Source organism: Oryzias latipes, chromosome 17 (genome assembly GCF_002234675.1).
Source record: "Oryzias latipes chromosome 17, ASM223467v1".
NCBI lineage: Eukaryota > Metazoa > Chordata > Actinopteri > Beloniformes > Adrianichthyidae > Oryzias > Oryzias latipes.
In genome coordinates, this window is record NC_019875.2 from 15,143,854 (window position 1) to 15,170,103 (window position 26,250).

Consider the following 26,250-nt stretch of genomic DNA (forward strand, 5'->3'; position numbering starts at 1 on the left):
TTTTCTCTTTTTTTATTTTTTTAGCAGGATTCTGTCCAAGGTACACTAAGAAAAGAATACATTCTACTTGTGTGTCTACATAAATATTTGTGTGTGTGTGTGAAAGTTTTCTCTGTTTCTTGCTAATTTGACTTTAAAGGGCCTACATCATGCTATTTTTAAGCCTTCCAGAGTAAACTATATCAATAATTACTGTATGATAATACACTTTTAGCACATTAAAGAACAAATTTTTAATGAAATATTAGTTATTTTCGCAGCTCCTTTTCCTACACAGAAGTAAGACGACTTGATCTTTGAGGCATTGGCTTTTGCTCCATGTGAGTGCCGCCCATTTCATGACATCGGTAGCATGTCTGCTTCTTACCCATGAAAACAAACAACATCTGGACTTTTGCAAAGATGAATGTTCATATTGTGCATATAATATGTCCATGGAGAAAGGTGTGTTTGATGGCCTGGAAGCGGTGCTGGCAGTGCAGACTCTTCCTGGAAGGGGCTGTTCCTCACTTTGTGACATCACAAAGTGGACCCACTCGTTTTCGTGGGTTGGGAGGGGCTGGTGCTCAGGTTTTTAGAGGAATACTCAGAAATACGTGAACAGATCAAAATACCGCTTTGGGGTTGTTTTGTGTGAAAATACTCAAATGCTCAAAAAGTTGATTTTGTATGGTATAGGCCAGTTAAAAAACAAGATGAATACAAAAGTAGTCTCAGCTCAAAAGAGGCCCGTTAGATGACCGCAACTCCTTTGTGTTTTTTTTAGAGTCGGTCGACTCCACTCCGCAGGAACCCATTGGACCCCAGGCTCTGCCAGCTTCTCGAGATCTTCCTTCAGCTCTTTAAATGCTGTGGTAACATCTCCGTTGATGATGATCTTGTCAAATAGATGACCATACTGGATCTCCATGGTTTCAGACAAGTCGATCATGTCTTGGAAGTTCTCCTCCTATGACACCACAAATGACACCCTCTAATATCTGCATTAGATAAATTGATTGGACATCAAACCATACTTGTGTATGGTCATTATCCAGTACTTCTGGGGCTACTGTTGTGTAACTGGAGCTCAGCCACATGGTGACTTAAATAACCCTTGAAAAGTTTACTGTGAGATAATATGGCAGAGCCATAACCAATGAACCACCCTGACCAAGACAAGACTGATAATTAAATGCTAAGAGACAGGAAATGTTCTATCACCAGCTGTGGTGGAAGTCACTAGAACCTCTTAGACAGGTGGAAAACAGGTGCCCTCTTTCATTGCAGCTACTTCTTTAATTTATCAGAAAACGTATATTTTATTCAGATTTTTATTTTATTGTCTTTTATTTACATAGATTTTTATGACTTTGGTCAGGTTTTTTGAAGGGGCTGTGATGCCTGGCATTGCGAAAACCACCACAACCATGGTGTCACACAGCTGTATGACCTTACAGGCTTTTATAAGGCCCACGTGAACAGTTGGGGTCAAACAGTGACGCCAGATGGGAATTTGGGAACTGAATTTCCATCTTTCTGTCTTGGTGAAAACATGTGTTCACTAAAACATGCATGTTGCCTGTTTAGACAGGGCCACAAACCCAACAGGGTGATGAAAAATTCAAACTGCTTAAAAAAATTCAAACTAGATAAAAACACAAGATAAAACTCTTATTACTCCAAAGTTGATCATGGAGTAATAAGCCACACGGCATATGTTTTACCTCCTAAATGTCTCCTAAATCCAAATCTGGTCAGGCATGTGTAGTGTAATGATGCCGTTTTTTTGTTTTGTCTTTGCAAGGGTTACGTGTAAAGCCTTATGTCCTCGCACAAAAAATGCAGTTTGCTCATTTCTTTATCTAGCTTTTCTTTGCATCACGTATAAAGTATAAGAATATTTAAGATGTTTTACTTGGTATTATAACTTTAGCAAAAATATAAATCTCCATGTTAATGTGCAGTTTGTACTAGAAAAAGAGACTGGATGACAAATAAATAAATATATATATATATATATATATATATATATATATATATATATACATGTACAGTGTATGTTTGTTCCCTAAAATTTTATCTGTGTTCTTTGCATGTGTAATTTAGCTATTAAACTGACGAATAATACGGATGAACTAACTATTATTCTAACAATGATGGGTGGCTTTATAACTGTTTTGAGTCATTTTTTTTATTGGGCTATGTTTTTAAATAAATGAATAAAAGGTTAAAAGAAAGTTGCGTGTCTATGACAAAAATTAACAAGAATTAAAAAAACAGTTAGACATCTAGAAAGAAGTTCCATCCAGAAGGCAATGAGGTTAAAACCATTGACTGTGTGGTTTATTGCAGTCAGTGGATAGGAGGAGCGGCCCATCCTTTTCTTTTTGCAAACCATATCAAGCTTTCCTGCAAGTTTTCATAAAGATGGATGGATGTACCCAATGACAAGTGCAGAAAATTTAGTAGGATTAAAAAAAAAAAGTTTTACATTTAAATGTGGTGTCACTTCACCCACCAACAAGTGTTGTATTTCACTTCAAACTCTTATAGTCAATAGTTTTCTTACTGTAAACGTCCTGACTTGGTTCGGGTCCCCTTTGTCACATAGAAACTTGACTCTTCGTCTTGTGAGACGCAGTTCTTCGATGTTTGGGGGCTTCACAAACACCACGTGTGGTTTGAATTTAGACGCGTCAATGAACTTTACTTTCTAGAGTGAAAATGGGAAAAAAGCAGGATATGGGAATAGTTTGGGTACAACGAATTGTTGATAAAAGGTAAATGGTATCTATGATATTTGCTTTTATAGAATCAAAAAACAGAATTCTCCAATTTATTGTTTTACGTTATTTGGATTAGTGAAGTAACTGAGTTACTGGATTTCTTAGTGGTTTTAGTAGAGATCTTAATGTAATGTTAAGTATGTTCAGGCATCACATGCCTGGTGTGTACATAACATTAAACAAAGTTTAAGAATTGTCAACACTTACACTGGGGTGCACATCCATGAGGCACATCTTGCCTGTCACCATCACTCTGTGCACTGAATCTAGACTCGTTCCATAGTAGTGACCCCTATAACTGCCATATTCTATGAGCCTGAAGGCAGATGGGAAAAAAGTTATTCACTTGAATTAACTTAGAAAAACTAGATCGTTTGAAAAAGGAGATGAATAAAAATGAAGATAGGACTATTCTTGTACCTGTGATTCAAAATATCCTCTTCAAACTTATGAACTGACACAAAGTGATAATCCACTCCTTCCCTTTCCTGTCCTTTCTTCTCTCGAGTGGTGTCTGACAGAGGAAAAGAAGGCCAATACCTTTTTTTATGTTTGCAGAAAACAAAACAGCTTGTATCCAAGATGTCCGGCTTACAGGGTACACTGATGCCATAGCGGTCAGGGTCAGAGATGACCAGCCTTCTCTTCAGTTCATTCACGCCAACGCCACTTGGCCCTTTAAGACAAAGGTCAAACCTCTCATTTCTCTTTGTTGGTTTTATTTCTCAACATCACTGTGTGTCAATGTTTTTCTCAAAGCGAGCCTGACACAAAATCATGCATCTGTCTTACACATCAGGAGGAGGAGGGCAGGAGAAAGTCAGACAGAGCTTTGATTTCATTCTGATTTCAATATGATGTTTAATCCGCCCTCTGTCTGCATTATTCTGTTCAGTGCTCTTGCTCTGGAAAATCCATATCATTGTATTCAAATGTAACCTCACCAAATCGATAAAGTATCTGTGACACTGCGGTTTAGGATGCTCACACAAACACACTCTGTTCTGGTATTTTCTCAGACTGCAAACCCTAAATTGCATCAGACTGATGGATCATAGTTGAAAAGTAAGATTCCTGACATACCTGCCTTTTCCATCACAAGCTTAATACATTACTATATTCAAGTTAATGGACTTGCTGCTCTTACACTGCTGATGAATTCTCCAGCCGCATATAGAACTGCAGAGAAGCCCCATCAGCCTGCCTTGATACCCTTTTGTGGCTTTTTTTTTAAGTTAAAGAATCTAAAAGTACTTAAAGTGACAGGTGATCACTTTTACCAGCTATCCTGGGGCACAACAGTCTATTGTTTCTTAAAAGATGTGTTTATTGGACGAGCAGAAAGGATATATGTCTGACCTCGTCGGACATTATTCACCCGTTTCTGGATTAAAGATTCGGGTTTTGTTTTTTCTCTGGCCTCAATTTTCATTGCCAATAAATTATACAATGTATTCTTAATGATGAATTCAGGTCTTTAAAAAGGTTTCCCAGCGGACACTAAAACATAATCCAGAGACGAGGTAAACTCCAACTCAATTAAAGGGGTCAGAACCTGAATTCTTATCCCAACTTTACTAGTTTGATGATGGAGAAATTGTCCGATGATAGATTTAGTCCACATCTATTTATTGTTTAGGACTCATTTCTATAAGTTGTGTCCTCCCTGTCTTTCATCTACCAGTCTTTCTTTTAGTCACAGATGACCTCCACTTGTATCTTAATATAACTTTAAAAAAAAAACAACCTTCAACTGTTTTCATTGTAAAACTCTCCAGAGAAACACATGGCTCTGAAATATACAGAGCAGACCTGCAGCATTGGCAGAACAGGGATGGGTTGGGCCACTGAGAGAAACTTAGGGTAACACAATTTATTCCGAATTGGACCACTTGTGAGGCATTTTCATGGCTCTCATGGGATCAGATTGTTCTTGCACTCAAGATTTGAAGCATAAATCTTCATCAGCGCATTACCTTTTCTTTTGATCTGGTGAAGCTTCATTAATGCTGTTATTTACTTTGGTGGAATCAGGTTATATAAAGTATTTAGACAAGCAGACATTTAGACAGACATACATATAAATTGATGAAGAAAGGATGTAAAGATGAAATAAAAATACAAAAAAATCTATCTAAAAAATGCATATAAATGGAAAGAATGTTACGATTTTTACATAGCAATTGTCAAAAATTAATATAAAATTATCCATAATATAATTTGAACTATGAAAGATTGGTAATCAGTCAGTGAATAGCATAAATGTTATTGATAGTTGTTGATGCTGTTCACCTTTCGGCATATTGCCAAAGCAAATAAGTTTTCACTGATTCGCACAGATTTTTATGCCGGATGCCCTTCCTGAAACAACCCTGTATTTTATTCGGGCTAGGAACGGCACAGGGGGACCCAGATTTGGGCCCTCTTGTGGCTACAGAGTTAGTAGCGTAAAGGGTCTTGCCAAACCACCCACACTGAATGAAGCTCATTGCGCCCCTGGGAAACAAACCCTGATTTCCCATGCGCCAGTCAGACACGCAGCTAACTGAGCCATCCAGTCGCTACTTGATGGTAAATAAAAAGTCTGATACTGGACAAATATTTTATTTTATTTTCATTTCTTGTAAACCTCTGAAATTCAAGTCTGTGAGAAAGTAGCATGAAAGCTAGCTGCTTTAGGAAGCATTATCCACCTCCTGCTCTGGATGCGGTTTATTTTTTCTTTTTCAGACAGAAAGCTGCCTATTGTTTAGAATTACTTGGTGGACCATAAAAAAGAAGTATATCTTTCGATTTACTATAAAGGTGTTTTCCAATTTCTGGACAATATCCCTTTAGAACACCTAAAACATGTAAAGTACCCTCTGCAACAGATTTTTTCTCTCCAAATTATGAAAACCTTATTTGGACTATGTCTTCCATTCTTTACAAAGTTTTTCTATGAAAAGTAATTTCCCATTTTGATCTGATAATGGATGCATGTATAAACTTATGATGTTTTTTTTTTCATGTTTTTTGTTTGTTTATTTATTAGTTTTACTTCTTGCTTTTCTTTTTGTTCTTTTTCTTTTACTGTGTACAGAAGGTTTATAAAACAACTGTAAGGTGATATGTAATAGGAGATCCAGATATTTAGTACAAAACCACATTTTTTCTGTATCTGCACAAAGCCATATTTTGTTGGGAAAAAGAACATTTAGGTTTACAAACTATCCCTTTTTTAAATTGTTTATTCCATTTTATGTATTGATGAAATTCATTAATTGTTCAAACTATCAATTTTCACTTGGACTAACACTGTTCTTTCAACCTTTGAACCTCCACCTTCTTCACCAGGATAAACTTACCAATCAGGATGACCAGGCGGTGTTTGTCTTTTGCCTCTCTCAGGGAAGGAACCACCTCTCTGTAGGTATGTGGACATAGCACCCCATGTACCTCTGTGCTCCATCTCCAGAACCAGGAAGCATTTTTGGTCCGGCTGCTTTTTCTGCTCAGTCGAAAACTTCTCCTTAAACCAGCTTGGAAAATGTACAAGTCAGGTGTGTTTATACCTACAGCATTACAAAACCATTTGTCCACTTTTAGGTAAGACAACCCACGAAGTGGCACACACAACCAAGGAAAAACTAGAAAAGAGTCCTTACAATATTCCCAAAGTTGCAAAGCATCACAAATCTAAATTTAAAAGTGTATTGCAATACCTGAAATTATTATTATCTTAATGCTAAATCTGTTCTAAATCTGCTAAATGCACCATTTGATTCAGAGGAAAGCAGTCATGTCTAACAGCTTAAAAAAGAGAAAAATTGCTGCTTGTGTGAACATGTTAGCCACCTGGCGGCAGGAGTCTAGACATCCACAAAATCAATTCAGACTTGGTAACCCATATTTACTCCCATATCAATATTTTTCTGACCAACTGAAATAAGAAATCATCACCTATGTTTAGTAGGGCCACATTTATCTACATGCAATTATTTTTTGATGGGTCTTGCTGTGTTCAATAAAGCATCCCCTGTGTCTGAGCCAAGGTAAACATTTTCTCTTTCCTTTGTCCTGACCCACAAGGCGAACCATCTTTAAAAAAATGTAAAAACTTCAAAACTATGTTGTATGTATTTATAATATAAAGGTGTTTTATTAAAGTATCTTGAAGAAGAATCAAATAAACTTAAAGAACAAGCCTTTAAATTTCCACCTCCTCGGTTGGAAACCTGGGCCTGTTTGCATTAACAGAGCTGATTTGATTTTAGACAATTTGGGCGAAATTAAATAATTTTCCATAACACGCCTGACACTCTCTTACGGCACCCCAGTGTACGTGCCAGAAGTTAGAGCTCTGTCTTCCCCTCTGGTCACCGACTGGAGCCGTTCCCAAGGTTCTAGCCACACTACAACTCCCAGCAACCCCTGGTGCACACTTGCTGGATGCCACACAACTGACACTCTTTCACTCAATCCACCACAGCATACTTAAGCACTGCACTGAGTGAAGCTCAGTGCGAAGTATGGTTGGTGCCGCTCTGACTTCCTTACAGAGTGTTATATTGGGATTTGATCGTCTGTCTACTGACCCTGTTTCTGAATCTGTTTGTCTGCTGCCTGCCCCAATTCCCACTTGGATCCTGACTACTCAGTCTCTCCTCTTATGATCTAATTCCTGTTATTGACCCCTGTCTGCCTGACCCTGATTTAGCTTTGTGGATTTTTAGCTGAGCTAATAAACCTGCTGCATTTGGATCCAGCTGTCTGCCTGTTATTTTGACAGAACCACATCACAGTGGTCAAAAAACACAGCTTTCATACCTGCATGAAGTACTACCCCCTTTAATTGTGTCTTATCTGGAGTTGTGCTTTGTGTTTTCATGTCTTCCTGCTGAACATCCGCTTTTGCCGAGTTGGACTTTTAAGCACTATTAGTATGAACAAGCCAAACATCTTACGAATGTGAATCCCGGTTATAGCTGCATAATCAGGACCTTCTTCAGAGGATGAAACTAGAAGAGGATTGAGAAAAAAGTAAGAGATATTTGATTGTTATCTTTAACTACCACAGTGTTTCATTACCATTTAAGTTTAAACTGCTTCGTCTTTAAATCTAAAAAATAAAAAAGCTAACACTCAAGCTTTGTCTGTACTAATGCTGACAGCAACATTTCAAAAGTAAACTTGACAGTACCTCCCCCTTCATCTGTGGAGCATGTGGAGAAAACAAAGGAAGTTAGTACAAGTGGAGGGCAGCTGAGCTCATCCGTGACCTCAGCTCTCCTCAGGACCTTCACACATACCCCTCACCCCTCATTTTAGCAGTCGAGGAGCTCTGAAATGTTGTTTGAAAGTGTTTTATGTCTCTCAGGTGGAGCTGTTTTATAGAAAATACTGGTTTCTCACCTGCTGGTCGAGGTCGCTGAGGTTTAAACAAGGGTTTGGGTCGCTGTAACATAAATCTTCTGCAGAAAGCAAAAAAAAAACGGAGATTAAAAATATCTGTATTCTTGTTGTCTTCTTTGAAGGAAGATGACATAAAGCCATACCTTTCCTGCAGCTGCTTTGAGGGAATAAGCCCGGCCCGGCTGTCATCATTTCCTGCACTGCGTGCCTGCCACCAGGTATCATCATCCATATTTACAATCTGGAGGACATCGCCTCTTTTAAAGGCCATGGCAGCATCTTTACATGGCACGGTGGGATCCTCCAGAGGGCTGTAGTCAAACAGAGCCTGCACAAACAGCTGAGGAGAGCATATAAAAAAATAAAAGCGCCCAAAACAAAAGATGAAAGTCTGTTGTATTTTCAACCATCCAATTTTCCATTATTATTATTATTATTATTATTATTATTAATATTTGTGATTTAACTTCCTTCTTAACAGAAATTTTTCTTTTTTGGTCTACTGCTTGGTCTCTAGTATGGTCTTTCAGTGGGCGAAAGTGCAGACAATCGATTATTACTTGATTTTAGAAATAAGTGGCTTCAGCATGAAGCCTGAAATTTTATTTTTGATATTGAACTAAAATGATGCAGCTTAAGAATTGCTGTAAAATAATTGTTGCCTTTACCTCGACATACATTTGACTCTACATGACTGCAACAGGATGTGACCGTGGATAATCGAATCAAATGTTCTCACACAATGTCTGACATATGACGTGCACTCTGATTACCTTTATTTTATCTGATGGCAGGTCCTCTGTGAAAGATCCAGGAACAATTTTGAACTTAATTTCACTTTGAGAGCGAGCCTGCAGAAATGCAGACACACACAGTTAACTGTAAATTGACTGTTCAGAACACAAGAACTTCCCGAATCTTATCACCATATTATTGGCACAATAATGTAAAACAGAAAGACAAAATCACCTCTTTGGCTAAATCCGTTGATAGTTTATTGATTAAAAAAACATTGTTGAAGGGTAAATGCCATTCCATTTAACTCTGACTTTTGGAAAAGTCAACAAATTCCAATATTCTAAGAAATCTAACATTTTCAAACCATTTCAGACAAGAAAATTACTTTGATGAAGTGAATTGACCTTTTTTAATTCATAATAAAATATGAGGTCCATCTTTAGATTTAACAAATCAATTCAAGTTTTGAACAATTTGTCAGAGAAATTTAATATAATTCCTACGTTAGTCAAATAACCTTTATTTTAAGGGAAAATAAACATTTGAAATATCTACAAAAAAAAATAAATTTCTTTCCACAATTTTTTCATAGATGTTTTGCAGAGGCAAAAAATAATTCCAATGTTAGAAATGCATAATTCGTTTTGATGAACATTGTTTAAAAAGGTCAAATTGGACAGAAAATGGAAGAACGGATATGCTTTACCATATTTGTTTCAAAAGATGAATGGAAAGGCAAACTTCAGCAGTCTCAGAATGATCGTTGAAGGATGACTGTCTTTATATCTAAAATCTTTCTTTTATTTTGTTGTATTATCATTATTTTGTTGTAGTCCGCAAATAATCACAAAAAATGTTCAAAAGAAAGAACCAGAAAAGGATATCATCACCAACCAGAAGCGGAAGAACCTCTTTTGGTTTCTTGTACTCCAGAGGAACCCCGTTCACCTCCTTTAGCTCATCTCCCTCATGGATCAGGCCTTCGGAGAGATATTAATTAAAAATAAAAATAAAAAATAAGAAGATATGTGTCTGGATATTCTATTTTTATATTCTTTAATCTCACAGTTAAAGACCATCTCCAATGAAAATCGTGCATTTGTTTTTTTAACACGTTCTTGTGCCATTTCCCTAATCATGGAAGACATATAAGAAGAAAAATAGGCTTAAAGCTGCATTTCTGAGCATTTCTTTATTCAAATTTTTATGAATCAGGAGCAAAAAAGGTGGAAATAGCTTAAGTGGTACAATTGGAAGGACACAAGCTCCGCTCCAGTCCGATGCATCCACTTGCAGACAAATAGATCCATGTATGTTTTCGTTTTCCTCATCCGAGCTGGAATCTGGCTCAAAACTGTATGATTAAGGCCCGTACACACCGGGACGAATTTCGCGCGCGATTTTCGCCGACGTTTAACGCCTCGTGACTAAACAAAGGGCACCAATGAGAGTGTGCACACCAATGCGAAAAAAAGACACGCATCAAAGCGTCAAAAAAAAAAACGCCTCGGGTTCTTTTTTTTTTTTTTGACACGTCGCGTCGAAATCTATTCGACCAATGAGAATGGCGCTATTGCACACGTGTCTGGAGCTTCTGAAGTTACAGTAAAACACAACTTGGGGGTTGGAGCAACTGGTGCTTGAAATATTCATGTTTTCTTTGTATGATTCTGACAAGCCATACTTGTTCTCTTCTTCTGAGGGAAAAGCGAGTTTAAGAAGCGTAAAGTTGCGCAGCGCCACCTTGTGTACAGGAGTATTTCTGTTTACATTAAGCGCCATCTAATGTCAGGGAATGAAATTGCATGTTCGCTCGGCTCATCGTCAGCGAAAATCACCTGGGTGTGAACACAAAAAACGTGGCGAAAAACGCTGGCGGATAACGCCGGGCGAATATTCGTCCCGGTGTGTACGGGCCTTAAAACTGCTCCCCATTTTGGTTGCAACGGTAAAGCTATGTTGGGGTTGTGAGGGGCTGTAAGCAAGCATATAAGCAGATGGATGATGGACTACTGCCGCTCTGCAGAAACTATGTCCTAGACAACAACACAGGCCTTCTAATTTTTTTCTTAAAATGACATAATCATAATTAAAAGACCCCTGAGAACCATTTTATAATAGAACAAAAGATGATTGGAGTGGGACTTTAAATGAACGCTTTTATCAGCTTACCACTTTTGTCAGCCGCACCTCCTCTCATGATTCTTGCCACAACAATTGCCCCTGTAGATTTGTCTTTCTTGATTGTTGCCCCCTTGAGGATGAGGATTAGTCAGTGATAGAACAGCATTAGTAGGGAGACAAAGTGGGTCAAACTACCAAGCAATCTGCACACAAGCTTCTTCTTTATTGTTCCATCAATCCAGCTTTTTTTTAGCTGTTTTCATCTAACACAAGAAAAGATGGAAAAGATTTTCCAAATCAGTTATTTTTCCACAGATGTCATTGATGCGGTGCAGATCACAAAGGAAAGAGAACTACGAGCAGCAAAGAACAGGAACATGTCGGACTAATCAACTGACCGATTGTGTCAGTAAAAGGTCATTTCATGTCTTATTGAAGGATCGATACAAAAGTATGTCCAATATGATTGGAGTAGACCGCCCCCTGGAAGCTTAAATGAAAACACATGAGGACAAACGCTTTTAAATGATAGAAAAGCTTTATTATGTATATGAGAAAACAAAACATGTTTAATTATTGAAAGAAGTATTCACCTTTGTCACAATGATGGGTTGTATTGACCTGAAAAATATGGTATATTGCATGTACCACCCTATATGTAGTTCGTGTTAATTTTCTAAATAAAAAACTTCAAAATACTTCCCTCCAAAATAAAAGCCTTACAAATTATGCATGCAAAATACTCAAATTAGCTGTGTTTTTTAAATTTAATGTACACTGAAATGGGATTCCAAAAACTTCACATTTTTTTCATGGTTGCCAGTCGTGTGACCTCATAATGACCTCAGATTCTTGTTCTTATTGTCAATCAATAGCAGTTTAGTGTTTAATGTTGGCAGCTCCTAATAACATTTTTCCTCCTCTCCTTTTACTAACATTCTTGTTAAACAAAATGAAGACAAAATTTGGGAAACAGACACCTCCAACAGAAATTTAGAATTGCATTTTCTGTTGAAATTTCTCAAATTTGTTTTAGTGCTGTCTGTTGCAGCTCATCACACTGAGAATTGATGTAAGGGAAACAAAATAAATAAAAACTCTACATTCTATGTGAACCTAAAATCTGTGAGGTAAACTGAAGGCCCAATGTGGTGAATGGTTCTTATGAGGCTTTTTTGTTCAGAAGTGAACAAGTTCAACTTTGCAACCAACAGAAAACATCCAACCTGGTATCTTTTTGAAATCTTGTCTGGGGAAAAAATCTTTATGATGTTCATGAGTGCAAAACCCTATTACAGGTGAACGATCTTCCTCAAAAAAGTAAACTTGGATAGAATTTAAGAAATAACTACTCACCAGTGGCTCTTTGGTTTTGACCAGACTGACAATTTTGACTGAATCCTCCTCTTCATCCAGAGCATCGTCAGGTACAGGGGCAAGACTTGGCTCAAAGTCCTTCTGAGCAACAGCATCATGGACCTGCAGAAGGTTCTGCAAAATACATCCAATGAGGATGACAAACTGCTTCTGTGCAACTTTGATCCTAATTTTCTCAATATATGTCCCAAGAACATGTTAAAAACACCAAAAACATGTTTTTCATCGGACTGGGTCCTTAAGGAAACCTCCCACATCGCTAACATTATCTGCTTTCTGTGAAATTCCAAAAAAATGTTCTGTATGTCGCTGAAAAACTTCACTTTTGTTTTTCAATGCAACACCAAATAAGACCCTCTTTGTTTTGTCACTGTGTATGAAAAAAATGTCTGTGACATGAATGAAGGGAAACATCTGCTCATCAAATTTTAGGAATCAGCCCATCTGTCTGTCAGTTACTCATTTTTTTATTCTCATGTCCATCAACAGTTGCTCATTTCACAAGTGTCCAATATGTGAGCAATGCATCTCTGGCTACTTTCAAAAGTAGCTTCTCAAGGAAAAAAAACAAACATCCATTTACAGCATGATATCCCCAGCGTCCCATAAGTACGTGTGAGCTTCTGTGATGTAGCCAAGAGCAGAAATGCCATCAGAACTGTTTAAACAAACTGTTACTTGTCGTCCAGTTTCGGCTTCTCATTAAGAAAAGCCCAGACTTTCAACGTTTATCGGAAAAGCAAACTCAGTGAGCGTATGCATCTGCCAGCAAATCTGAAACACAAGGATTTTTCAATTTGAGATTTTTTTCTTTTCTTTTTTAGCAAAATAATAAACATCGCACCAGGGCACATTTTCTGTAGTGCAACTGAGGTTAATGCATGTCAGCACCACCCTGGGAAGAGTGAATAATGGGGTGTAAGTGAGTCAAATAAAATTTACAGTTGATATAATTTGTTGTTTTGAGTGACTCATATGAGTGTACTGAAGGAATCCCAACTCTGTTAGGTTTTTCACAAGTGCTCAGTTAGGATAACTAAGTGTGACGCCTGATTACGGTTCAATGTCAGATCACAGACATGGTGAGCCACACGGAGAGGAAAAATGAATCAACTTGTAACTGCACTGGTAAAAACGGAGTTTATTTTGTGGTGGCTGTTTCATGCAGCAGTCAACATTTTTTCAAATGGATTCATAAAATGTTTATCTCCAGAGCTTTTTTTATTTTTTATTTTTTAACTTACTTTACTTTGTTAGAGTTTGCAGAAAGGGTTATGTTTGCGTTGTTACAAAATCAACGGTTTAATGCCCCGTTTAAGCTCAATTTCAAAACCGCTAACAGCTAAAGTACGCAAAAATGATGCAATGTTACCTGGGAAACTTTTGTGCTTCACTGAAGCAGACAGAGCAGATTAGCAGCAATCTCAAATGACACTTTAAACACACTAAGCAAACATTGGGGAGCGTGCACACGGTTTTGGATGGACCTGCAGGAACAAGTGATTGCAAATGGATTCAACATGCAGTGGAAGTGACACAGCATGCCTCACCCCGCAGATCAAATGATTCAATAACCTAAAGCAGAACTGAAGCAGCTTTTCAATGAGGAGTTTGTAGGTCTATGGTCACCATGCGACTACATTATGTTTCCAATTAAGATGCAGACAGAAATAGATTAAGCTAGTATAATTGAAAAGGACAAGTCTTTGAAATCTCAAATTATATTCAAAACAATTCTAAACTTCACCCCTGCTTATGCCTAACAACAAAGTCTTAGATCTTAATGGTCCTTGTACCATAAAATGATCAAATTCCCCTAAGTCCCACTCCGATCCTTTTGATCTATCGTAAAAGTGATCCCAGTGGTCTTTTAATAATGATTATGCAATTTTAAGATGAAATCCAGAAACCTGTCTCGTTTTCTAGGACATAGTTTCTGCAGAGCACCAGAAGTGCATTTGAAATTTATCTCTGACTGTTGGCTCGGAGTAAGCCTGCCTCTGCTCCCCTTCATCCATCTGTTTACACTCTTTCCCGCTAGCTTACAGCCACTCCCACCACCAACCTAACATTAACGGTGCAACAAAAATGGCAAGTATTTTGGAGCTATCCAGCCGTACAGTTTGAGCCAGATGCCAGCTCGGACGAGGAAAGCCAAGATCTAGTCGTCTGCAAGTGGATGCATCAGAATGGAGCGGAGTAGAGAGCTTGTGGTCCCCCCTGCGTATTTTCTATGTGACAAATGCTCTCCTTTTCAAACTGCATTTTTTTTGCCTGCACATGGTTCACAAAGATTTGAATAAAGAAAAACTCAGAAATGCAATTTTGAGTTTAAATTTTCTTTACATATGTCCACCATCATAAGAAACATGTCATGTTAAAAACACAAAAAACATAATTTTCATCAGTGTGGGTCTTTAAAAAAAATACCCAAATATTACTAACTAACATGAACCTAAAAAACAGTTAACAAAAGAGGTCGAAAAATGTGGAGCACTTTATGAACCTCCCTCAAATAGACAAAACTGTATTTTTTTTCAACCAATCAGCTGATTTAAGTTAAGTCAGTTAGCCTTCCTCTTTCTCATCAGAGAGAACGTTGTTTCATATTTTAGTGTGGGGTTGTATTCCTGTCTTCCATCTCTTGGGAGAGCAAAAAAATACGTATTTTCGTATTGTTTTTATGGCTGTATCAGGGGTTTTGGCAATTAAGCAAAGCATCATAACACACAAATTTGTGAAGCGATTGCAGTCTAACCTTAAAATGTGGCTTGGAGAAGAGGGCACACAGTTCTTTGACGTCATCTCTGCTGGTTTGTTTTTTTAACTCCTCCACCAGCTGAAAGAAAATAAAGGCAAACAAAAGTTTTTTTTTTTTTTGTAAATATCATTATTATTAGAGCTTTTAAATGATTTTTGGAAGGAGATCAAATAAGGGAAGTAGTGTGGAAACAGCAGAATTGAGTGTTTATGGGGTGAAAAGCGAAAAAAGAAATTTAATCTGTAAAAGGAAAAGGACAAAGGCAGCGGAATATGGTTTGAGGGTGGAGAAACGAGCACATGAAGGCAAGGAATAGGGGAAAATGTAAGACAGATAAGGGAAAATGCCTGGCATCTCGTCCAACAGTATGAGGGGGGGATTAAGGACCTTCTGCAGGAAAATGTACACGTGGAGGGGAAGGAGGCTCTTAGAAATATCTCAGTCTGCACTATAGGACTTAGAGTTTTTGCTATACTTTTGATGACTAGTTTGGATACATGAGTACATTTTATATCTTTAATTTTAAAAAACAAATGCAATCATCTAATACTTACTTCTAAGGCTGTAAAAGCTGCCTGCTCCATGACTGGGATGCAGCTTTGCCTTTCAAAACACTTCAACCTCTCGTGGATCTGTAAAACCAGAGTACGTTTGTGTTTGTAATGCATTATTCAATCGATCAACTAATAATTACAATCATTTTATCTTGCATAAGGTCGGGTCACACAGGCACTACGTACATTTCAGGCATATTGTACGGACGTAAATTGGTCATAAGTGAATGTACGTGGAAAAAGTGAGAAAAGTTGTGGTCTTTACATGGAAGTCAGAATTCTGTCTCCCCTCTCTGGTCAACGGCGGGAACCATCCCCAGAAGTTCTAACCTTACTACATCTCCCAGCAACCCCAGCGCACACATCCAGGATGCCACACACCTGACTCTCATTTCCGATCAATCACAGCATACTTGAGCACTGCACTGAGCCTCAGTCAGTGTGAAGAATTGATTGTGCCACTCTACTATCTTTACCAAGTGTTGTAGTTGAATCTGACCTCCTGACCTCCTGACCTCCTGACCTCCTGACCTCCTGACCTCCTGACCTCCTGACCTCCTGACCTCCTGACCTCCTGACCTCCTGTCCTCGTTCTGTATCTGACTCCTGACTCCGTTTGCCTGCCGCATGCTCTGAATCTCGCCTGGATACTGACTTCCCCTGTTTCTCCTCTGATGCCCCCAATGCTTGTTGTTGACCCCTGCCTGCCTGACCCTGATTTAGCTTTGTAAACGTACAGCTGAGCTAATAAACCTGCTGCATTTGGAACCAGCCGTCTGCCTGTTCTTTTGATAGTTGTCTTATAAATGAACCACTTTAAGCTACAGACCACGCAAGGAACACGTAAATCAACATAGAACATGAACCGTGCGTGATTATTGCGCTGTTTATATGCAATTCATTAGTGATTTGTGCGTCAATTAGGTAATTTGCCGAGATTTGTGCGGCTTATTTATGATTTAAAAGTTGTACATGGGTGGTACATGCCTGAAAAGTCCATTAGAGATACATGGAATGGTCATGGTATGCCACAAATTCGCATATGCATATCACAAAAATCACGCACAATTGTGTAAGATGTATGTAAAAATTGTGTGTAAATTACACATATGTTTGGGCGGCTGTGGAGCAGCGGTAGGGCAGTCGACCCATGATAATAAGAGAGCGGGTTCAATTCCCGCATTGCACACCAATATGTCAAAGTGTCCTTGGGCAAGACACTGAACCTCACCCTGCCTCTGGCGGCGGGCTGGCGCCAGCGCTCGGCAGCGGAGCCGCCACCAGTGTGTGAATGTGTGTGACTGGGTGAATGGGTCTGTGACTGTAAAGCACTTTGGGCCTTGTAGGCAGAAAAGCGCAATATTATTGTACGCCATTTAAACTGCAAAATTCTCAACCGACCAAAACCGATTTCGAGTGCAGACTCGTCGACCTAAACCCTTGATGGATGCAAGAAACACTTATCAATTACGTATATCACGCGTGAATCACGAAAGAACCAACTGTACGTGGTGGTCATCATGTGAGACGGCCTTGAAATGGCCTCTGCCCCAAGTGCCACAACTTACTTTAAAGTACTTGTAACTTTTAAAAATAAGTTATATTTAATAGGTAAATCTTTATTTTGTGATGTTTACTTGATTTATAAAACAGTTGCTGGGTTTTGACTGCATTTGTTACTTAATCCAATTAACCTTACCAGTGTTTTAATGAACCACAAGCCAGGATTTATCCATAAAGATGTTTAAATAATTTGTTTATATGAAGGACTACTTGTCTTGCTTCGAGACATCCTTCAATATAGTGGCTGTCTCAGAAACATGGATAAATGAAGACAAAGGTACTGATTTTCAAATGTTTGGCTATGAAATGTTTTTTAAGAGTAGACCATGCAAGAAAGGAGGTGGGGTGGCCATATATGTTGATAAAAACATGGATTGTCAACTTATAGAAAATATGTCTCTTACTGTGGAGGAAATATTTGAATGCATTACTGTTGAAATTATGTTACAGAAAAGAAAAAATATTCTTGTAAGTTGTGTTTACAGAGCACCGGGATCAGACATTAAGGTATTCAACGAATGGATGGAAAAAGTATTTTCTATTAAAAAGTCAAAAGATACTATAATTTGTGGTGATTACAATATAGACTTATTAAATCCATACAAACACAAAAATACGGATGATTTTTTGGATGTTATGTATAACAATAATTTGCATCCGCTTATTACAATACCGACCAGAATAACATCACACAGTGCCACTTTAATTGACAACATATTTTCAAATATTTTTGATAGTAAAGTGGTTAGTGGTGTATTACTAAATGACATTAGTGATCATCTTCCAATCTTCATGATATATGATGTAAGACATAAGATACGTAATCAAAATGATTTTGTATATTGTAGGATTAAATCAGAACAGTCACTTAAAAAATTAAAGAGTGACCTATCCTCTTATAATTGGGATTCCATTTACAATGAGTCAGATGTAAACACAGCTTACAACTCCTTTATAGAAATTTTCATTTCATGTTTTGACAAACATTTTCCAATCAGGAAATGTAAAAAGGACAAAAATGTAAATACTCCATGTTTAACAAATGGATTGATAAATGAGTGCAAAAAGAAAAATCACCTATACAAACAATTTTTGAAATAGAGGACCACTGAGTCAGAACTGAAGTATAAAAAATACAAAAATAAATGAACTCATATTTTGAGGGAAAGGAAAAAAGAGTACTACTCTAAATTACTCGACAGGAACAAAGTCAACATTCAGGGTATCTGGAAGACATTGAATAATATAATTGGGCGTAGTAAAAACACTTCATCTTATCCAGAGTATTTTGTGGACGGTGGCATGGTTATTAGTGACAAAGAAGAAATTGCAGATAGATTTAACAGATTGTTTGTCAATGTTGGACCTGAACTAGCCAGAAAGATTGAAACCGTTGATGCAATTCCGTGTGATTTGATTGAGACAAATTCAAATACAATGTTTCTCATGCCTACTAATGAGAGTGAGGTATTGGACACTATTAGGACATGTTGTAATAAAAAATCTCAGGATGCGGATGGTGTTGATATGAAAACAATTCAGAATGTTGCTGAAGCTATTAGCAAACCACTTACACATATCTTTAATTTCTCATTTAAATGTGGGCAGTTTCCCACTAAAATGAAAACGGCCAAAGTAATTCCTTTATTTAAAACAGGGGATAAGCAAAGTTTTACAAATTACCGTCCAATTTCTTTATTGCCTCAGCTTTCAAAAATTCTAGAGAAATTATTTAATCTCAGATTACTTAACTTTATGGAAAAAAACAATCTGCTATTCAACAGTTAATATGGCTTCGGACAAGGAAAATCTACATCATTTGCCTTAATCGAACTTGTGGAAGAGATTACCAACTGTATTGAAAAAAATAAATTCAGTATTGGATTTTTCATTGATCTACAGAAAGCCTTCGATACGATTGACCATCATATTTTACTAAGGAAATTGGTGAAGTATGGAATCAGAGGAGTAACACAAAACTGGTTAAAGAGCTACCTGGAAGATAGACAGCAGTTTGTTCAGATTGGTAATACTAAATCTAGAAATAGGAATATCATATGTGGAGTACCTCAAGGTTCAATTCTGGGACCAACTTTGTTTTTACTTTATATTAACGATATATGCAAATTGTCAAACATTATGAAATTCATACTTTTTGCAGATGATACCAGCATTTTATGTTCAGGGCAGAATCTAGAGAAACTTCTTAGTGACATAACGCAGGAATTTTACAAGTTAAAACATTGGTTTGGTAAGAACAAATTATCTTTGAATCTAAAAAAGACTAAATTTATGCTCTTTAGCAGGAAAAGCCAGTGGAAATTATTGTTAATGATACACCAATTGAGAGAGTGCATAAACATGTGTTTTTGGGTGTAATTATTGATGACAAGCTTTGTTGGAAACCTCATATACATCATTTACGTTCTAAAGTGGCTAAATGTGTTGGTTTGATGAAAAGGTGTAGCTCGATGCTTAACCAATCCGCTTTATTTATTTTGTATCATTCCTTTATAATGGCATATCTAAATTATTGTATTGAAGTGTGGGGAAATTGCTACAAAACTAATTTGAATCCTTTAGTTATACTCCAAAAGTGAGCCATCAGATTAGTTCACAAAGTTAAATATAATGAGCACACCAATCCACTTTTTCTTAATACATTTAATTTAAAATTGCAGGACTTTGTAGATTTTAAAACGGCCCAAATCATGTATAAAGCTTCAATAAATTCTCTGCCGACTAACATTCAATCTTTATTTCAAAACAGAGATGCTGTTAATAAATATAAATTGAGAGGAATCGACAAATTCTGTCAACCCAAAATAAGGACAACATTAAAATCGAAGTGTATCTCAGTAAAGGGTGTCTCACTCTGGAACAATTTATCGGACAACATGAAAACTTGCAAAAATCTTGTTCATTTTAAAGTTATGTTTAAAAGATAGTATGATTAGTATGTGTAGTCTTGTAAATGTTGATTTGATTTGAAATAAACTTGTTACTACTACTAAAAGTCATACTTAAACTATTTGTTTCAAGTAATAGCTGCTAATGCTGGATTTAGAATACCTTAGACCTTCTTGGTATTTGTAATGGCAGAGAAAACTGTCCTAGTGTTGCAGTTTAGTGTGAATTTTATTTGAAAGATTCTTTATAAATAAATGTGTTCTTTTTCACACAATTACTTGATTTAAAGACGAAATTTGCATATTAGCATGCATGGCAATTCATTTTCTTATACATGAAGATCTCCTGAATCAACTTGCTGGATAATACTGTTCTTTTTTCTTTCAGAACATTGATTTAAGATTATATCTAAGTAGATCGGGACCTGACTGTTCTGGAGCTCTGTGTTCCTCTTTTAACCACCTTTGTAAAGAAAATGAATGAAATGGTGGCACTGAGCTGCAAAGGAGTCTGTACCTTGAAGAGCAGGTGAACTTTCTTCTCCATCAGCATGCTGTGAAGGAATCTGTAGTCCTCCTCCCTGTAGGTGGGAGATTCTGTTTCAGACATCACCAATGACAGCAGCTTGCACACACCTGGAGACACAGGGACAAGGCCAGGACACAGACAATGAGACATCCAGCTGCATATGTTTGCGATTAAAAGGCACGCTTTAAAAAGCGAAGTAAAGTAAAACATAAAATCCATTGGATTTTTTAATATCTGCATGCATTTTGTTTTTTGCATTATTTTGTTAGGCAAGTAAAACCCTGCAGGGTCGGGTTTGTCTGTATTAATTCATTTACCTTGGTGCTCTCTTTGACTCAGCATTCTTGTTTGTCTGAGAAAAGATAAAAAAAATATAAAAGAAAGCAAGACTGAAACAAAACATTTTTGGACATGAATCATACAAAATTCCACTTTTGATGCATGACAGCCCTCTGCTGGTGACTTCATAGTAGTTTTGGTCCACAAACCCCTAAGTTTAATTTAAAATTTGATGTTCCTGATATCTATTTCCTTTAGTATTTCTAGGCTTTCTTTTTAAAATTTTTAATGGAAAAGTAAAGGGATTGAAACACAAACCACCTAACTAATACCTCAAGTCATGGAGAAAATGAAAAGTATTCTTTACCAAATTGATGTTCACTCTGATGGTTTAGGTGACAGTAAATACCCAAGATATTTTCATTTTTTTTTCCGGTGAATCAAAACAAGTTTTTTAATTAACTTTAACTTAATAAAAAAACTTCACTACCTTTGTGTAGAAAAAATAGCACTCTGGATAAAAAGTAGGTTTTCTAAAGGCCCGTACACACCGGGACGAATATTCGCCCGGCGTTATTCGCCAGCGTTTTTCGCCACGTCTTTTGTGTTCACACCCAGGCGATTTTCGCTGACGATGAGCCGAGCGAACATGCAATTTCATTCCCTGACATTAGATGGCGCTTAATGTAAACAGAAATACTCCTGTACACAAGGTGGCGCTGCGCAACTTTACGATTCTTAAAGTCGCTTTTCACTCAGAAGAAGAGAGCAAGTATTTACGCGCTTGTCAGAATCATACAAAGAAAACATGAATATTTCAAGCACCAGTAGCTCCAACTGGTGCTTGGTTCGGGGATATTTAAGAATGTCCGTCATTATTTCTTCGCGGCAGTGTAGACGCTACTTGACGTCTATCTTCTTCGCTGGTATGTGTGCTCAGCAAGGCAGTTTTGTGTTTGAGCGCCCCCAAGTTGTGTTTTACTGTAACTTCAGAAGCTCCAGACACGTGTGCAAAAGCGCCATTCTCATTGGTCGAATAGATTTCGACGCGACGCGTCGAAAAAAAAAACGAACCCGAGGCGTTTTTTTTTTTTGACGCTTTGGCGCGTGGCGTTTTTTCGCCTCGGTGTGCACACTCACATTGGTGCCCTTTGTTTAGTCACGAGGCGTTAAACGTCGGCAAAAATCGCCGGCGAAATTCCTCTCGGTGTGAACAGGCCTTAAAGGCCCGTATACACCGGGACGAATATTCGCCAGGCGTTATTCGCCAGCGTTTTTCGCCACGTCTTTTGTGTTCACACCCAGGCGATTTTCGCTGACGATGAGTGGAGTGAACATGCAATTTCATTCCCTGACATTAGATGGCGCTTAATGTAAAACAGAAATACTCCTGTACACAAGGTGGCGCTGCGCAACTTTACGCTTCTTAAAGTCGCTTTTCACTCAGAAGAAGAGAGCAAGTATTTACGCGCTTGTCAGAATCAAACAAAGAAAACATGAATATTTCAAGCACCAGTAGCTCCAACTGGTGCTTGGTTCGGGGATATTTTAGAATGTCCGTCATTATTGCTTCGCGGTTGTGTAGACGCTACTTGGCGTCTATCTTCTTCGCTGGTATGTGTGCTCAGCAAGGCAGTTTTGTGTTTGAGCGCCCCCAAGTTGTGTTTTACTGTAACTTCAGAAGCTCCAGACACGTGAGCAAAAGCGCCATTCTCATTGGTCGAGTAGATTTCGACGCGACGCGTCGAAAAAAAAAAACGAACCCGAGGCGTTTTTTTTTTTTGACGCTTTAACGCCTGGCGTTTTTTCGCGTCGGTGTGCACACTCTCGTTGGTGCCCTTTGTTTAGTCACGAGGCGTTAAACGTCGGCGAAAATCGCCGGCGAAATTCGTCCCGGTGTGAACAGGCCTTAAGAGTACGCTGCTATCTAAATGGCATGTCACACAGCCACTCATACATTTTGCACATTTTCCACATGTGACATTTGGTTCTTTTGTGATACCTGCGTGACATTTGTAATATTTACGTGTCTCGTCAATGTGCACAGATGTTTCAAGTTGAGAATTACGCAGTTTACACGTACTTTGTGTGGTTTATTTGCAATTATTACTCTTACACTATTGGGCGTGATTTTTGCGAGATGCAAATTTGTAGCTTCCCACGACCTTCCATGTGTGTCTAACGGACTTATCAAGCATGTACCACCCGTGTAAAACTTTTATGTCACGTATACGGCACACAAATTATATTCAGATGAAAATGACATAACAGACGCACGAATCAGTAATGAATTGGCTAATAAAAGCGCAATCACTCACGGCTTATGTCTACGTTGATTTACATGTTCTTTGCGTGGTTTATTAGTTCTTTTTCCGTGGTTTTAACGTGATTTATTTGTAATATCTGTGAAATTTCACGTAACAACCACAACTTTTCTCACTCTTTCCACGAATGTTCACGTATGACCAATTTTCATCTTTGCAATGTGTGCCAAATGTACATAGTGGCTTTGTGACACGACCTTAACATCACTGCAGATTTCAGGTCTTAAGCTACAATCTCAGAGCTATTGCAAGTACAGGTTGATCATTATTATTTACATAAATCAACTTTGCTTAAAATCGTAATTTTAAACCCTCAGGGGATATTTCCAGGTATTTTTTTATATGATAAAAAATGTTGATCCATCCAACCACAGTAAATGTTTCCACTGTGTCACCATAAATGTACTTTAGAGCCGATTTGAAAGTGCTCTTTTGTAAAGCAAAAGTGTCTCAAAATACTGTCAATGTGTGTTTTTATGCATTAGTCTTGTGTCCTGTAAATATACCTTTTAGTCAGCCTTATTCTCTCTTCTGTGTTTTATTTGCCAAACAAAATTAACTGCTTTCATCATTCAGAGATGTATTTACAAAGTAATTTTCAGGATTTTGGTTTCATTTGCTGCTAAATTATGTGTAGTATAAACCTTAAATATTTTTTTTTTGTCTTTCTCAATATGTTTTTTCGACTGTTGTTTTCTTTTGTAGACCTCTGGAAAAGAGCTTTTTACGATGCGGCACATTTCTTTTAGAGGATGTTGCTGTGGGACCCTGATGTCAGAAAGTCTCAGGGTGTGGAAAACCCAGCAGGCCACAGGGGGGTAGTACAGCAAGAATGAGTGGTTGGGACAATACTGAGCTGGTGGTAATAAATATCTGCTGTGCTGCTCAGAAGGCGTAGTGCTACATCTTCCTGTGCTACTTTATTTGCGCTTAAGTACGTTTTAGGTCATAAAAATCATCAGTCACTTTTTTTTAATACATCAGTTTTGCTTGTTTTTGGGCTACAGAGAACAGTTTAATGAACAGAACTCAGTATGAAGCAGGACCTTGCCTCTTAATCAAAGAGTATTCTAGCAGGCCACGTGTCTGCTGAAAAGAGGGGGAGTCACATTTTTGTAATATCTGTGTCTGTTTGAAACGCTGTAAGTATAGTTTTATAGGGTTAGTGCACCTTGAGTGCTGTTATATGAAAGGACACAAAATTTAGTCACACTCCGATCATATTTTGATCTATTATAAAAACGTTCCCAGTGGTCTTTTAATTATGAGTTTTTAGGTAAAGGCAAAACTCCTGTATTGTTTCCTAGAACAAATTTTTTTGCAGAGCAGCAAAAGCTCTTCCGAAATTCGCCTCTGAGTTGTGAACGGGACTTTAAGATGGGGAATGAGCCCGCCCACACTTCCCGTCATCCATCTTTTTATTCCCAAATTGAATAAAGAAATGTAATTTTGATAAAAATTGTCTTTCTTATTGCTACAAAAACATGTTAAAAACACACAAAACCCAATTTTCATGGGAGTTGGTCTTTAATAGTGAGTTCTGCGGAAAAGTCCATCCAGTGATATTCCCATATTCAAAAATCTCCCTAAAACATTTGTGAATAGAGAAGTTAAAAAATCCCACACCTCCAAACAGAAATCAATTTCTACCTCCCAGGTAAACCAATAAGTACATTTATACATGTTATATATTTTTTTACCAGACTTTTTTTTATTTTTTTTATTGCTTATTGTTACATATTTTATGAACATATATTGTGGGAACATTTCCTTTTCAAGACAGCAGCAGTATTTTACATCGTTTGGATTTTTTTTTCTGTGCTCAAACATTGTGTGAGATTTACAAAAACTTAGAGTGACAATGACAAGTAAGTTTGTCAAATTGGTTTCCTTTTGCTGTCAACTATTTTAAAAGTAATTGTAAAATAAGAAATCTGTGAGGTTTTTTGTTCACATTTTTCCTTTTATTGTGACTTTTTTCCCCCCCAATGTCATTATGGCCTGTCTTATCTTATTTTTATCAGCTTTAAAACAGAGACTAGCTTCAAGAAAAACATTTGAAAGATTTTTTTTCAACTGCTTTCGCTTTCTCTCTATCAAAGGAGAAACAAAATAGAAAAAACAACTTTGCAGGGTTTTATTTAAACTGAACAACCATAATAAAATAACATTTTTCGACACTAAATAAAACCACTGAGTTTAATTTTGATGACAAGTGTACACTATTTCTAAGCAATATTACTTGAAACAATGACGCAATCCTGACTCACCAGTATCAGTCCATTTTATTATGTTCCATACTTGCAGGTCATAATGATGAATTTATAAGCTCCACAACTCCACCATCCACTGTCCAGCTTCAACTGGCCAGACTGTAAAAGAGACAGTCCCTTAAACCAGTCAATATGTGTCACGTCTAACCTAATTCAAGCCAGCAGCCAATCGATATGCCAATACCAGCATGGAGATTATGAAGCTCTTTATAAAAAAAACAGGACATTTGGTGTTCAATCCAACAGAAATACATTTACCTTAATCAGAACAGCACTTTCTTTTTTTTTTTTTTTTTGTAGAAGTCAGCTTAAGAGGGTTTTGGTTTTCCACATTGCATTCACTAATGTCTCCCAATCCTCCGGTCAACAACAAGGTAAAATTAAGAAGTATACTTTAATTCTCACAATAAGACTTTTTGAGTTCCTTCATTTTGTTTAATCTTGATTTCCCATCATTTATGGGGAAGAAAACAAAAATTCAAGTAGAGTTGAAGCAAATCATAAATGTTAACACAACATTATTTTTTCCTTTTTTCTTCTCCTGCACTCAAATTCTGATAAAAAAAAAAGAAAAAGTAAATTAAAATTTTTACAGAGAGCAGTCATGAAGGTAAAAAATTAGAAAGAGATAAGAAAGTCTCAGTTTTTCAGACTGTA

General features: G+C 37.4%; 1 protein-coding gene across 1 annotated transcript; it reads right to left on the reverse strand.

Annotated features, from left to right (window-relative positions):
- Positions 1-598: 598 nt before the first annotated feature.
- Positions 599-25,678, reverse strand: LOC101168988 (MAGUK p55 subfamily member 7-like). Its single transcript, XM_020710881.2, has 19 exons — positions 25,591-25,678; positions 21,035-21,069; positions 20,706-20,824; positions 15,717-15,794; positions 15,160-15,240; positions 12,381-12,515; positions 11,073-11,154; positions 9,795-9,880; positions 8,936-9,013; positions 8,306-8,502; positions 8,163-8,221; positions 7,951-7,962; positions 7,715-7,768; positions 6,116-6,289; positions 3,364-3,444; positions 3,189-3,282; positions 2,976-3,084; positions 2,552-2,695; positions 599-949 (listed from the first exon to the last, which is right to left on the reverse strand). The coding sequence occupies exons 2-19, from the start codon at positions 21,057-21,059 to the stop codon at positions 719-721; spliced, it is 1,839 nt and encodes a 612-aa protein (XP_020566540.1). The 5' UTR covers positions 21,060-21,069; positions 25,591-25,678; the 3' UTR covers positions 599-718.
- Between the last annotated feature and the right edge of the window lie 572 nt (positions 25,679-26,250).